The sequence below is a fragment of the Salvelinus namaycush genome, chromosome 12 (assembly GCF_016432855.1).
Source record: "Salvelinus namaycush isolate Seneca chromosome 12, SaNama_1.0, whole genome shotgun sequence".
Taxonomy (NCBI): domain Eukaryota; kingdom Metazoa; phylum Chordata; class Actinopteri; order Salmoniformes; family Salmonidae; genus Salvelinus; species Salvelinus namaycush.
In genome coordinates, this window is record NC_052318.1 from 43,144,632 (window position 1) to 43,160,859 (window position 16,228).

The window sequence follows — 16,228 nt, forward strand, 5'->3', positions numbered from 1 at the left end:
ATTTGGTAGCATTGCCTTTAAATTGTTTAATTTGGGTCAAACGTTTCAGGTAGCCTTCCACAAGCTTCCCACAATAAGTTGGATGAATTTTGGCCCATTCCTCCTGACAGAGCTGGTGGAACTGAGTCAGGTTTGTAGGCCTCCTTGCTCGCACACACTTTTTCAGTTCTGCCCACAGATATTCTATAGGATTGAGGTCAGGGCTTTGTGATGGCCACTCCAATACATTGACTTTGTTGTCCTTAAGCCATTTTGCCACAACTTTGGAAGTATGCTTGGGGTCATTGTCCATTTGGAAGACCCATTTGCGACCAAGCTTTAACTTCCTGACTGATGTCTTGAGATGTTGCTTCAATATATCCACATAATTTTCCTGCCTCATGATGTCATCTATTTTGTGAAGTGCCCCAGTCCCTCCTGCAGCAAAGCACCCCCACAACATGATGCTGCCTCCCCCGTGCTTCACGGTTAGGATGGTGTTCTTCGGCTTGCAAGCCTCCCCCTTTTTCCTCCAAACTTAACAATGGTCATTATGGCCAAACAGTTCTGTTTTTGTTTCATCAGACCAGACCATTTCTCCAAAAAGTACGATCTTTGTCTTTTTTATGGCGGTTTTGGAGCAGTGGCTTCTTCCTTGCTGATTGGATATAGGACTCGTTTTACTGTGGATATAGATACTTTTGTACCTGTTTCCTCCAGCATCTTCACAAGGTCCTTTGCTGTTGTTCTGGGATTGGATTTGCACTTTTCGCACCAAAGTACGTTCATCTCTAGGAGACAGAACGTGTCTCCTTCCTGAGCAGTATGACGGCTGTGTGGTCCCATGGTGTTTAAACTTTGGTACTATTGTTTGTACAGATTAACATGGTACCTTCATGCGTTTGGAAATTGCTCCCAAGGATGAACCAGACTTGGGGAGGTCTACAATTTTTTTTCTGAGGTCTTAGCTGATTTCTTTTGATTTTCCCATGATGTCAAGCAAAGAGGCACTGAGTTTGAAGATAGGCCCTGAAGTACTTCCATAGGTACACCTCCAATTGACTCAAATGATGTCAATTAGCCTTTTCAGAAGCTTCTGAAGCCATGACATCATTTTCTGGAATTTTCCAAGGTGTTTAAAGGCACAGTCAACTTAGTGTATGTAAACTTCTCACCCACTGGAATTGTGATACAGTGAATTATAAGTGAAATAATCTGTCTGTAAACAATTGTTGGAAAAATTACTTGTGTCATGCCCAAAGTAGATGTCCTAACCGACTTGCCAAAACTATAGTTTGTTAACAAGAAATTTGTGGAGTGGTTGAAAAACAAGTTTGAATGACTCCAACCTAAGTATATGTAAACTTCCGACTTCAACTGTATGCATGTGTATGTAGACACATGAACATAGGTTCATGCATGCATATGCAAATACACACACACACACACACACACACACACACACACACACACACACACACACACACACACACACACACACACACACACACACACACACACACACACACACACACACACAAACAAGAACACAACCCAAGGCTACAACAGTGATGTAGGCTACTCATGTCAATGCCAGCTGAGTCTCAGAGAAAGAAGTCCCACTCTGGTGCCCAACCCCCTCCCCCACTCCCTCCCCTCCTCCTCCCCTCCCTCCCCTCCCTCCCCTCCCCTCCTCCCCTCCCCTCCTCCCTCCCCTCCACAGACTGCATTCACTCAGTCAGCCAGACAGATGCTTTTCACCACTGAGTCCACTCATCACACTGGAGCTGCCTAAATATAGTCCTCCCCCTCTTCACCCTACCTAGGCCCTCTGTACTAGACCACACTTCAACATCCATCTCGCTGTCAGCCTTGGCCTAGGGATTGGCTAGCACTTACACACTCTGTCCCTCACAGGCCTGTCCATTACTGAAGGAATTTAACATGACATTTAAAGGGCACATCTGGGATTCTAGAAGGTATCATCAGAGGAGATGAGTATGACACGTCTACCCCGTCGCACAAGGCTTGCTGGGCTCCATCAAAATCACACTTTCCGTTATTCCTCAGACATTTGATATGTCTCTCACTGTTATAGAAAATTCAATAGCTTTGAATGCATCAAAATAAAGCTTGACACTCGCTAGAATGTGCAGAAATGTGTCTCTAAAATGCATATTTACCCGTGTAAATGGACATGTTAAGCGTGGTCCACGAATGAAGCGTATGCAAAGGATAGTTTCTTAATGTTACCTTAAGAGCAGATGAGGTAATGGACAAGGTCATGCAAATGTCAGGTCCTGAATATTTATGAGCACCAAGGCTTTGACAAATGTGACTCACATTATATGGTGCTTTAAAAGCCTTGACTGCTCTGTATCTACACAGTGCATACTCTGTGGACTTTAAAAGCCTTGACTGCTCTGTATCTACACAGTGCATACTCTGTGGACTTTAAAAGCCTTGACTGCTCTGTATCTACACAGTGCATACTCTGTGGACTTTAAAAGCCTTGACTGCTCTGTATCTACACAGTGCATACTCTGTGGACTTTAAAAGCCTTGACTGCTCTGTATCTACACAGTGCATACTCTGTGGACTTTAAAAGCCTTGACTGCTCTGTATCTACACAGTGCATACTCTGTGGACTTGGAGCTGACGCTGAACTAAAGGGTTACTGGTGGATGGACTGATTGACGGACGGACTGACTGACTGACGGACGGACTGACTGACTGCTCTTCTCTCTGGGTAGTTAGAGTGACAGAGTGAAGGCCAGGCCAGCTGATCACGTGACACAGGACAGGAGGATGGGGCCAAGAGAGTACGCTGTAGAGAGGATGGTGTGCAGGGCTGTCTCAAAGGGGTGAGAGAATAGGCCCCCATCCCCTCCTCCCTTCTCCAGACCATCTCTGGAGACCTTCTCCCGTTCTTCACGTCCCTCATCAACTCATCACTGACCACTGGTTGCGTCCCCTCCGACTTCAAAATGGCCACTGAGTCGCTCCCCTCCTCAAGAAACCAACACTCGACTCATCTGACGTCAACAATTATAGACCTGTATCCCTTCGCTCATTTCTTTCCAGAACACTTGAGCGTGCTGTCTCTGATTAACTTCCTCGTTATCTCTCTCAGAACGACCCTGACCAGTCAGGCTTCAAGACGGGTCGCTCAACCCGAGACTGCTCTTCTCTGTGTCACTGAGGCTCTACGCACTGCCAAAGCTGACTCTCCTCTGTTCTCATCCTCCTAGATCTATCCGCTGCTTTCGACACCGTGAATCATCAGATCCTCCTCTCCACCCTCTCAGGGCTGGGCGTCTCAGGCTCTGCATACTCTTGGATTGCATCCTTCCTGGCAGGCTGTTCCTACCAGGTGACGTGGAGAGGTCTGCACCAGGGCTCAGTTCTCTCTATACACCAAGTTACTCGGCTCCGTCATATCCTCACATGGTCTCTCCTATCATTGCTATGTGGATGACACTCAACTACTTTTCTCCTTCCCCCCTTCTGACACCAAGGTGGCGGCATGTATCTCTGCATGACTGGCAGATATCTCAACTTGGATGTTGGCCCACCTCCTCAAGCTCAACCATGACAAGGCGGAGCTGCTCTGCCTCCCGGGGAAGGTCTGCCCGCTCAAAAACCTCTCCATCACGGTTGACAACTCCACAGTGTCGCCCTCCCAGAGTGCGAAGAACCTTGGCGTGACCCTGGACTACACCCTGACGTTCTCTGCAAACATCAAAGCAGTGACTCGCTCCTGCAGGTTCATGCTCTACAACATCCGTAGAGTACGACCCTACCTCACACAGGACGCGGCACAGGTCCTAATCCAGGCACTTGTCCTCTCTTGTCTGGACTACTGCAACTCGCTGTTGACTGGGCTCCACACTTGTGCCATCAAACCCCTGCAACTTATCCAGAACGCTGCAGTCCGTATGATTTGCAATCTTCCGAAGTTCTCTCATGTCACCCCACTCCTCCGCACACTCTACTAGCTTCCAGTCGAAGCTCGCATCCACTACAATACCTTAGTGTAGTCCGTACTTGCCTATGGAGCAGCAAGAGAAACTGCCCCTCCCTACTTTCAGGCTATGCTCAAACCCTACAACCCAACCTGAGTACTTTGTTCTGCCACATCAGGTCTCTTGACCCATCACCGCTACGGGAGGGCAGCTGCCGCTCAGCCCAGTCAAAACTCGTCTCTGTCCTGGCACCCCAATGGTGGAACCAGCTTCCCCCTGAAGCTAGGACGGCAGAGTCCCTGCCCATCTTCCGAAAACATCTGAAACCCTACCTCTTCCAACACTCTTAAATAATCCTCTTCCTCACCTCGACACCTCACCTTGGTGGAAGACTCGTCACTAACAATAAACCTCTCTCTTCTCTCTCTCCACCTCTCTCTCTCTCTCTCTCCCTCTCTCAGTGTGAATGACAGTATCCTGTTTGTGAATGATGTGGATGTGAGGGAGGTGACCCACAGTCTGGCAGTGGAGGCTCTGAAGGAGGCGGGGGCCATCGTCCGCCTCTACGTGCTCCGCAGGAAACCAGCCGCAGAAAAAGTCACCGAGATCAAACTCATCAAAGGGCCCAAAGGTACAGCTCTGTTTGTGTTTGTTTGTGTGGTTAGTGCTTACATATTTATGTACCTGTCAGTTATTATTTACATCTTTCTTTCTACCTCCTCCATCTCTCTCGCTCTCTCTCCATCTCACTCTCTCTGTTTCTCTCCACCTCTCTCTCTGTCTCTCTCGCTGTCTCTCTTTCTCTCTCTCTCTTTCTCTCTCTGCTCCACCCTGTCCCTCTCATAGGTCTAGGTTTCAGCATCGCTGGAGGGGTGGGTAACCAGCACATACCAGGAGACAACAGCATCTATGTCACTAAGATCATCGAGGGCGGGGCTGCTCACAAGGACCAGCGGCTGCAGATAGGGGATAAGATACTGGCGGTCAGTCGTCACACACACACACTGGCTAGTAGAGGCCCACTTAGACAAGCCAGCATATCTTGTCCACTTCAGCAGCGTAGGTGCATTAAGAATCTCGATAAATAACAGTTGTAATTTTCACAGCCTGAGATGACTTTCATTAATATGGTAATAGATGTGTGGGATAGGAGAGTTATTTAACATCACCAGCACTGCTTCTGCTGCTGCCTGCACTGTGTAGCTCTACTGCCATCTCCTGGGCCATAGATAAACTGCAGATGAGTGGTGGATTAGACTCAATATGGGCTCCATGCAGAAACTACAAAATGGTGCCTGATCCACTGCTTTATTTCCCAATGAGCTATGATACCATGCCTGTGATTTAGAAATAGCTTCAGAACGTCCTCAGAGTGAAGGATCACGTTGACATTCCATTGACTGAGACGCTGTGTAATATGCCTGTCAGCACTGCAGGGGCTATTTTACTACGTCCGTGATGTACAGGTCAGCAGGATGTGTAGCAGAAGGTCTGATCCCATTCTGTCTGTGGGTTCAGGTGAACAGTGTGTGTCTGGAGGACGTGATGCATGAGGATGCAGTGGGAGCCCTGAAGAACACAGCCGAGGTGGTTTACCTCAGGGTGGCCAAGCCTAACAACCTCTACCTGAACTCCTACAACCCGCCAGACCTTACCAGCAGTAAGTGTGCATGTGTGTGTGTGTGTGTGTGTGTGTGTGTGTGTGTGTGTGTGTGTGTGTGTGTGTGTGTGTGTGTGTGTGTGTGTGTGTGTGTGTGTGTGTGTGTGTGTGTGTGTGTGTGTGTGTGTGTGTGTGTGTGTGGTCCTCTAATGGTCCATGTCTTCTTTCTTCAGCTTACTCCGCTCACATGGACACAGATCTTGGCCACCCCACCTACCTTGGATCAGATTACCCACAAGCCCTCACTCCCACCTCGCCCAGTCGCTTCTCTCCAGTGTTGCACAGCATGATGGGGGATGAAGACCTTCCCAGGTGAGCAAAGCTTTCTGGGCTGACTCATATGCCAAATCAACCTATGGCTTTTCCCAAAGGCCTCTCATAGTAAAATGATGGGCTTGGTGTGAAAATGAAAAGCTCCTGATGGAGATAGGATTTGGTTAGCATAGGTCTGACCCAGAGCTAACCAACGATTATTTTCTTTTTCTCTCTGCCTCCCTCCTTCTTGTGCCCCAAAATGTGGTGTCCCCATTTCACTACTCATTTACATCTCTCCCTCCCCATGTTACCTCTCCCTCTTGTTAGTCTCCTTTTTCCCCTCCATTTCTCCTCGTCTCTCCCTGACCCTCCGTCCCTCCCCTTCTCCCCTGCTCTCTCTGTCAGGGAGCCTAGGAGAGTGCTGATCCACCGGGGTTCTACGGGCCTGGGTTTTAACATCGTGGGAGGAGAGGATGGAGAGGGGATCTTTATCTCCTTCATCCTGGCAGGGGGGCCTGCCGACCTCAGTGGAGAGCTGCGCAAGGGCGACCAGATCCTCAGCGTAAGGACACACATGCGCACACACACAAGTGGATTCATATTCTGTACACACACACACACACACTCACATGTGTATAGTCACGCAACCACACAGGCACACACTTACGTATATACACAAACTCTCGATCGCTCTCTTTCTTAGGCACACACACACAGCTTCATACGCACACACTTCTCTGAGTGTTTAGGGTGTGTGTGTGTGCGTGTGCGTGTGCGTGTGCGTGTGCCAGGTGAATGGAGTGGACCTGCGTATCGCCACCCATGAGCAGGCTGCGGCAGCCCTGAAGAACGCTGGCCAGACTGTCACCATCATCGCCCAGTACAGACCAGAGGGTGAGGCCAGCACTACAGTAACCTACCATTGCACACAACACTGCGTCACCGTACGCCAATGGACCATACATGTGCTAATGTATGTGTGTGTGTGTGTGTGTACAGAGTACAGCCGTTTCGAAGCGAAGATCCACGACCTGAGGGAACAGCTGATGAACAGCAGCATGGGTTCTGGTCAGACGACACTGAGGAGCAACCCCAAGAGAGGCTTCTACATCAGGTACTTATTATACTGCACTTTATACTACCCCAAGAGAGGCTTCAACATCAGGTACTCATTAATACTGCACTATATACAACCCCAAGAGAGGCTTCTACATCAAGTACTCATTAATACTGCACTATATACAACCCCAAGAGAGGCTTCTACATCAGGTACTTAATAGTACTGCACTATATACAACCCCAAGAGAGGCTTCTACATCAGGTACTCATTAATACTGCACTATATACAACCCCAAGAGAGGCTTCAACATCAGGTACTCATTAATACTGCACTATATACAACCGCAAGAGAGGCTTCTACATCAGGTACTTAATAGTACTGCACTATATACAACCCCAAGAGAGGCTTCAACATCAGGTAATCATTAATACTGCGCTATATACAACCCCAAGAGAGGCTTCTACATCAGGTACTCATTAATATTGTACTATATACAACCCCAAGAGAGGCTTCTACATCAGATACTCTTTAATACTGTACTATATACTATATACAACCCTAAAAGAGACTTCAACATCAGGTACTCATTAATACTGCACTATATAATATATACAACCCCAAAGAGGCTTCTACATCAGGTAATCATTAATACTGCACAATATACTATATACAACCCCAAGAAAGGCTTCTACATCATGTACTCATTAATACTGTACTATATACAACCCCAAGAGAGGCTTCTACATCAGGTACTCTTTAATACTGCACTATATACTATATACAACCCTAAAAGAGGCTTCAACATCAGGTACTCATTAATACTGCACTATATACAACCCCAAGAGAGGCTTCTACATCAGGTACTCATTAATACTGCACTATATACAATCCCAAGAGAGGCTTCTACATCAGGTACTTATTAATACTGCACTATATACAACCCCAAGAGAGGCTTTTACATCAGGTACTCATTAATACTGCACTCTATACTATAATCAACCCCAAGAGAGGCTTCAACATCAGGTACTCATTAATACTGCACTATATACTATATACAACACCAAGAGAGGCTTCTACATCAGGTACTTATTAATACTGCACTATATACAACCCCAAGAGAGGCTTCAACATCGGGTACTCATTAATACTGCACTATATACTATATACAACCCCACAAGGACACAACACTGCTACTACCAGGCTAGTACAGCACTGTGAACTCCTCAGAGCACAACAACCCACTTAGACTTCAAAGAAATGCTGTATCTTCCTTTCCTCTCCCATCGTCTCCTCTCCTCCGTCTGTCCCAGGGCCCTGTTTGACTATGATAAGACAGCAGACTGTGGTTTCCTGAGCCAGGCGGTGGGCTTCAGGTTTGGTGACGTGCTCCATGTCCTGGACTGTGGTGATGAGGAGTGGTGGCAGGCCAGACGGGTCAGCCCGCAGACAGACGTTGAGGAGGTCGGCTTTATTCCCAGCAAACGCAGGTCAGACACCTCACAGCACTGTCTGCATCTGTGTGTGTGTGTGTGTGTGTGTGTGTGTGTGTGTGTGTGTGTGTGTGTGTGTGTGTGTGTGTGTGTGTGTGTGTGTGTGTGTGTGTGTGTGTGTGTGTGTGTGTGTGTGTGTGTGTGTGTACTATATGCTATTTGTTTTCTCCGTTTGCATGTGGAATTGCGTAGACAGCATGATTGATGCTGTATTCTATGGTTATGTAGCGGATCTTTCACTTTCAGCCTTTCACGCTCCTTTCTTCCCCTCTCCCGCTCTCTTTATCGCGCTCTCTTTCTCTCCCTCTGCCCTTAATGCCTCATTTCATTCCTACCCCTTCAGGGTAGAAAGGAAAGAGTGGTCTCGCATGGGCACCAAAGAGAGGGTAAGCACATAAGTTAGTGAGCGTCTATGAATGATCTTACACCAATGTCTTCGTCTGTCTCTCTCTCTCTCTCTAAACATCTGTTTTCTCTGTGTTGTGTAGGATCGCAGTCGGGACAGCCTCGGATCTCAAGGTAAGCAGCTGTAGCGGAGGAGAATGGCTCTGCCCTCAGTAGTGGTAGAAATGATTATTATTTTATTTAACTAGAATGACACAGTGATCAGATGAACAGTAGCTACTGACTGACTTTACTGTCAGACTGACTGGCTGGTGTTGTTGTGTTCTGGTTTCAGGGAGGGACGATTCTCAACACAGCTATGAAACAGTGACACAAGTAGAGGGTGAGAATAGACTTTCAAGTACTATTTTATTCACGTTATACTTCAATTTACTCCTTATTTATTCCGTCTTACCTGTCTCTCTCTCTCTCTCTCTATCCATAAAGTGCATTATGCCAGGCCCATCATAATATTGGGTCCCATAAAGGACAGGGTAAATGATGACCTGCTGTCAGAGTTCCCTGACAAGTTTGGATCTTGTGTCCCTCGTAAGTATTGACCCATCGTAGATGAACCATTTCCCTGCTCGCCCCATTGGTTTACGTCGATCTATTGACCGGGTGATTGGTTAACAGCCTGACTGACCGCTTGTCCCCTCCCCCCACAGACACCACGCGGCCCAAGCGGGAGTACGAGGTGGACGGGCGGGACTACCACTTTGTGTCGTCACGGGAACAGATGGAGAAGGACATCCAGAGCCACCGCTTCATCGAGGCGGGCCAGTACAACAGCCACCTATACGGCACCAGCGTCCAGAGCGTGCGAGAGGTGGCGGAGCAGGTGCAGCATAGATAACATCCCCCCTAGAGATACAGTATATTATCATGATGTTATTAATGTGATTCTATATTATTTATAATGGGTTTACATGAGAGGGGTGATACATTAGGCCGCGCTACATTATTTAACATGGTCCCAACAGCTGCTGTACTGTATTGATTGGCTTAAGAAGTGTAAAAGGATCTGGCTGATTTTAATCCCCTCCACCCTCCCCTCTGTTCTCTCCCTCCCCTCCACCCTCCCTACCTCCCTCTGTTCTCTCCCTCCCCTCCACCCTCCCTACCTCCCTCTGTTCTCTCCCTCCCCTCCACCCTCCCTACCTCCCTCTGTTCTCTCCCTCCCCTCCACCCTCCCTACCTCCCTCTGTTCTCTCCCTGTGTCTCCTCCCTCCCCTCTATCCTCCCTACCTCCCTCTGTTCTCTCCCTCCCCTCCACCCTCCCTACCTCCCTCTGTTCTCTGCCTGTGTCTCCTCCCTCCCCTCCATCCTCCCTACCTCCCTCTGTTCTCTCCCTCCCCTCCACCCTCCCTACCTCCCTCTGTTCTCTCCCTCCCCTCCACCCTCCCTACCACCCTCTGTTCTCTCCCTCCGTCTCTCCCTCCCCTCCACCCTCCCTACCTCCCTCTGTTCTCTCCCTGTGTCTCCTCCCTCCCCTCTATCCTCCCTACCTCCCTCTGTTCTCTCCCTCCCCTCCACCCTCCCTACCTCCCTCTGTTCTCTCCCTCCCCTCCACCCTCCCTACCTCCCTCCGTTCTCTCCCTGCGTCTCTCCCTCCCCTCCACTCGCCTTACCTCCCTCTGTTCTCTCCCTCCCCTCCACCCTCCCTACCTCCCTCTGTTCTCTGCCTGCGTCTCTCCCTCCCCTCCACCCTCCCTACCTCCCTCTGTTCTCTCCCTCCCCTCCACCCTCCCTACCTCCCTCTGTTCTCTCCCTCCCCTCCACCCTCCCTACCTCCCTCTGTTCTCTCCCTCCCCTCCACCCTCCCTACCTCCCTCTGTTCTCTCCCTGTGTCTCCTCCCTTCCCTCCATCCTCCCTACCTCCCTCTGTTCTCTCCCTCCCCTCCACCCTCCCTACCTCCCTCTGTTCTCTCCCTCCCCTCCACCCTCCCTACCTCCCTCTGTTCTCTCCCTCCCCTCCACCCTCCCTACCTCCCTCTGTTCTCTCCCTGCGTCTCTCCCTCCCCTCCACCCTCCCTACCGCCCTCTGTTCTCTCCCTGCGTCTCTCCCTCCCCTCCACTCTCCTTACCTCCCTCTGTTCTCTCCCTCCCCTCCACCCTCCCTACCTCCCTCTGTTCTCTCCCTGTGTCTCCTCCCTCCCCTCCATCCTCCCTACCTCCCTCTGTTCTCTCCCTCCCCTCCACCCTCCCTACCTCCCTCTGTTCTCTCCCTCCCCTCCACCCTCCCTACCTCCCTCTGTTCTCTCCCTCCATCTCTCCCTCCCCTCCACCCTCCCTACCTCCCTCTGTTCTCTCCCTGCGTCTCTCCCTCCCCTCCACCCTCCCTACCGCCCTCTGTTCTCTCCCTGCGCCTCTCCCTCCCCTCCACCCGCCCTACCGCCCTCTGTTCTCTCCCTGCGTCTCCTCCCTCCGTCTCTCCCTCCCCTCCACCCTCCCTACTGCCCTCTGTTCTCTCCCTGCGTCTCTCCCTCCTCCTTCCGTGTCTCCCTCCCCTCCACCCTCCCTACCTCCCTCTGTTCTCTCCCTGCGTCTCTCCCTCCTCCCTCCATCTCTTCCTCCCCTCCACCCACCCTCCCTACCGCCCTCCATTCTGTCCCTCCCCTCATCATTCCATTTCCCTGCTGTGCTGTGTGAGTAGCAGGGGAAGCACTGTATACTGGACGTGTCGGCCAATGCTGTCCGCAGACTACAGGCCGCTCAGCTACACCCCATCGCCATCTTCGTCCGGCCCAAGTCACTGGAGAATGTCCTGTACGTATACAATTACACACACACACACAAAGTATACACACACTCGCACACACACAAGCTATGCACACACTCACACACTAGCTGTCTGACTTGTGTTGACTGACGATTGCGTGTGTTGTTTGTTGTGCAGAGAGATCAACACTCGTCTGACAGAAGAGCAGGCCAGGAAGGGCATGGACCGCGCTCTCAAACTGGAACAGGACTTCATAGAGTGCTTCTCAGGTAACGCTGGAACACTTTGGGCTGTGATTACAATAATTAACCTTTCACTGCAGTGGGCGACATCAGGGTCACACAGAGGGTTTCTTTGGTAGTCTTAAATAAATCTACACACATGGTTATGGGCTTATAAAGAAGACACCTGTACTATGTCAGATATAGAGTTGAAGTTTTGAAATGTAACAGAACTGTTTGACATAGAAACAACACATGTACATCTTTCTTCTTAAAAAAGATAATAATTGTTATTAATTATAAAATGATGAAAAATATTAATAGTATTCCTCCCACGAGGCCAAAGAGGGCGTTTTGGGTCATTGACTGCAGGAAAGGGCTACACACAGGAATGTGTAGACCTAATTCTCCTCTGACTTGATCTTGATGTTGCCTCATAGTTCCTTCCACACACAGACAGACACATATCTGACTCTCTCTCTCTCTCTCTCTCTCTCTCTCTCTCTCTCTCTCTCTCTCTCTCTCTCTCTCTCTCCCTCTCTCTCTCTCTCTCTCTCTCTTCATCTCTTCCCCTCTATGTCTCCCTCTCCCTTTGCTTCACCTTACCTCTTCCCCCTCTCCAGCTCTGGTGGAAGGTGACAGCTTCGAGGAGGTTTACCACAAGGTGAAGACGGTGATCGAGGAGCAGTCGGGGCCTTACATCTGGATCCCCACCCGGGAGAGGCTGTGAGGCTGCACCATAACCCACCTCCACCCCCCAACCACCCTCAGCCAGTCTGCCCTCCAGCCCAACCAGCGCTCAGAGAGACAGAGAGAGAGACACAGAGAGACACTAAGGCAGACACACACAAACACACACAGGGGGACACGTGAAGATAGAGACACATAATCACACAGAGAGAGAGACACAGAGTAATACTAAAAGAGAGACACAGGTATAGAAACCCAGAGAAACAGGTAAGGACAGTATTTAATCAGTATTCATATATAATCCATGTGTGGTGAGTACTGAGCGAGACTGGAGAGAGGTGACCAAGTTGGGCGTGGCAAGGCAGGGCGGTGGGCGTCCCCAGGATAAGCACAGGGTAACGGCTCTGCCATCTCCCCCTCTCCGTCTCCCTCAGTCTCATTGGCTGCCTATGACATCCCCACTGACAAACAGGCGGGCAAAACCATCAGCAGCCCCTACGATCCCTCTTTTTTTATATCCCTTAGCCTCCTCTCCTCCTCCTGTCAACTCTCTCTCTCCATTCAGGACATGAAACGGAGAGAGAGAGAGAGAGAGAGAAGGAGTGCATAGACTATGGAGGGACACAGATCATATTGCGTCCCTCTGACCCAGAGGAGGCTCTATTCTAGTGAAAAGGCTTTGCTCCGTGTATGAACAACTAGGAACATCATCCCACTAACCAAGACTGGCATTCGCTCAATCACCCATGAATAGCATTTGCGAGGGCATTTTTCAAAAGCAGCTCAAATATAAACTCAAATTCTGAATTTGTGCATGCGTCCTCAAAGACAACAGATATGGGAGTTGAGGAAAATGATGGATAATAAGAAGAAAGGATGTAGAAGAAGAAGAGGAGAAATGACTGGGCGGTGCACACCACCCGTTTTCCCCTCCATTTTGATGGACGGGGAGTTTCTAGCATGTCTCAACAGAGAGGAGCAGAGCGGTACAGATGGAGAAAGAGGAGGGGCTAACTCACTGTGTGCATAGACAATGGAAGACCTCGTGTATAACCTCTGGGTCTCTTCTGTACGGCACACACAGTCAGCCGTACAGTAGGGCCATTCTAAATCCACCCGGCTCTTCTCCAAAAGCACTGGGCGGTCTGCCCTGTTTGTAACGGCCAGGCAGATTCCATGCTGAATGTTCTCTTAAGGCACAACAGCAGAGTCCTTAGCTTCAGCGCTTTAGTGTTAAGAGTACCACAGCCAATTCTCTGATCACTCTTCCAAATAGACCCTCAACAACCCACACACAGTGTTCTCACTGGTCTGTGTGTGTGTGTGTGTGTGAGAGAGTGTGTGTGTGTGGACTGTGTGAGGATTAAATCTCTCTTCCTCTCTACCACTCTTTCTCTGCCTCTTTCTTTCTCTCTCTCTCTCTTTCCTCACAAATTAAGGCTACGTATATATAACACGTTTAACAGACAAAATGGCCTATACAAATATATATTTTTAATGATGATTTATAACAGGAGTTAGAGCCTGTAAAATGTAATATCTCTTCAACAATATTCCATTGCTTTGTTTGGGTAAACTTTCTCTTGTGTTCGGGGATTTGTTTTGGTCCTTGACCATCGATTTGCCCTTCCACAACACACACAAAGAAACACATAATAACTGAGATATAACTGAAATATAACTGAGCTATAACTGAGATATAAATGAGCTATAACTGAGAGATATCTGAGGTATAACTGAGAAATATCTGAGGTATAACTGAGGTATAACTGAGATATAACTGAGATATATCTGAGATATAACTGAGCTATAACTGAGATATATCTGAGATATAACTGAGATATATCTGAGATATAACTGAGCTATAACTGAGATATAACTGAGATATAACTGAGATATATCTGAGATATAACTGAGCTATAACTGAGATATAACTGAGATATAACTGAGATATATCTGAGATATAACTGAGATATATCTGAGATATAACTGAGATATAACTGAGATATATCTGAGATATAACTGAGATATATCTGAGCTATAACTGAGATATAACTGAGATATATCTGAGATATAACTGAGATATATCTGAGCTATAACTGAGATATAACTGAGCTATAACTGAGATATAACTGAGCTATAACTGAGCTATAACTGAGATATAACTGAGATGTAACTGAGCTATAACTGAGATATATCTGAGATATAACTGAGATATATCTGAGCTATAACTGAGATATAACTGAGATATATCTGAGCTATAACTGAGATATATCTGAGCTATAACTGAGATATAACTGAGCTATAACTGAGCTATAACTGAGATATAACTGAGATGTAACTGAGCTATAACTGAGCTATAACAGCTATAACTGAGATATAACTGAGATATAACCGAGATATAACTGAGCTATAACTGAGCTATAACTGAGAGATATCGGAGCTATAACTGAGATATAACTGAGATATAACTGAGCTATAACAGCTATAACTGAGCTATAACTGAGCTATAACTGAGATATAACTGAGATATAACTGAGTTATAACTGAGCTATAACTGAGCTATAACTGAGATATAACTGAGATATATCTGAGATATAACTGAGCTATAACTGAGATATAACTGAGTTATAACTGAGATATAACTGAGCTATAACAGATATAACTGAGATATAACTGAGCTATAACAGATATAACTGAGCTATAACAGATATAACTGAGATATAACTGAGCTATAACAGATATAACTGAGCTATAACTGAGATATAACTGAGCTATAACAGATATAACTGAGCTATAACAGATATAACTGAGATATATCTGAGATATAACTGAGATATAACTGAGATATAACTGAGCTTTAACTGAGATATAACTGAGCTATAACAGATATAACTGAGATATAACTGAGCTATAACAGATATAACTGAGATATAACTGAGCTATAACAGATATAACTGAGTTATAACTGAGCTATAACAGATATAACTGAGCTATAACAGATATAACTGAGATATAACAGATATAACTGAGTTATAACTGAGCTATAACAGATATAACTGAGATATAACTGAGCTATAACAGATATAACTGAGTTATAACTGAGCTATAACAGATATAACTGAGTTATAACTGAGCTATAACAGATATATCTGAGATATAACTGAGCCTCAGTGAAGCATGTGTATTATCTTCTCCAGTTACACATCTCACTTCCTGTGGCTAGAGTGTTTTGAGTTGAGGTACAGTAGCTATATAATACACTAGTCCAACTTATGGATGGGGAAAGGTGGTGTGTGTATGCGTGTGCATGTGTATGTGGGTGGTTGTGCATGTGAATGGGTGGGTATGCAAATGTGTGTGCTTGCGTGTGTGAGTTCCAGGCTCATGAGATTTGGTGCAATAGTGTAATGATGATATGCAATGAGACTGGGTTTGGGTGTCTTCAAAGATATATAATAATACGTTATAGGTATAATATATAAGTATAATAATATGTTTGCACTGACAGCATTAATACAGGTTTTAATAGGGGGAGTGAGAATAAGACAAAATAAAATATGGATTCCAGGGGTTTACAGACACTCGTTTGTATTTTGAACCATTTGTTTACAACTTTTGATTTGACGTTTAAAGAGTGAAGTTACTGGTGGAAGTGACCGTTCATATTTATTGTTCTTTTATTTCGTCTCACTTGCTTTTCCCAGTGAGAGATGGAAAGTGGTATTGTTTTGGATTGATTATTTATTATTAAGTGCTCTCACTGTTTCAGTTTTATTCACTTAGAAGTCTGTATATTCTA

At 47.1% G+C, this 16,228-nt stretch overlaps 1 protein-coding gene across 1 annotated transcript in view; it reads left to right on the forward strand.

Annotated features, from left to right (window-relative positions):
- Nucleotides 1–12,466, forward strand: part of LOC120056608 (disks large homolog 4-like) — a 65,585-nt gene extending 53,119 nt beyond the window's left edge. Inside the window, 15 exon segments of the mRNA XM_039004808.1 lie at nucleotides 4,406–4,575; nucleotides 4,791–4,927; nucleotides 5,463–5,604; nucleotides 5,778–5,916; nucleotides 6,265–6,421; nucleotides 6,651–6,753; nucleotides 6,859–6,973; nucleotides 8,230–8,406; nucleotides 8,753–8,817; nucleotides 9,089–9,136; nucleotides 9,241–9,342; nucleotides 9,462–9,634; nucleotides 11,453–11,562; nucleotides 11,693–11,784; nucleotides 12,360–12,466. Of these exon segments, the coding sequence (XP_038860736.1) occupies nucleotides 4,406–4,575; nucleotides 4,791–4,927; nucleotides 5,463–5,604; nucleotides 5,778–5,916; nucleotides 6,265–6,421; nucleotides 6,651–6,753; nucleotides 6,859–6,973; nucleotides 8,230–8,406; nucleotides 8,753–8,817; nucleotides 9,089–9,136; nucleotides 9,241–9,342; nucleotides 9,462–9,634; nucleotides 11,453–11,562; nucleotides 11,693–11,784; nucleotides 12,360–12,466 (1,837 nt within the window).
- The last annotated feature ends 3,762 nt before the right edge of the window (nucleotides 12,467–16,228 follow it).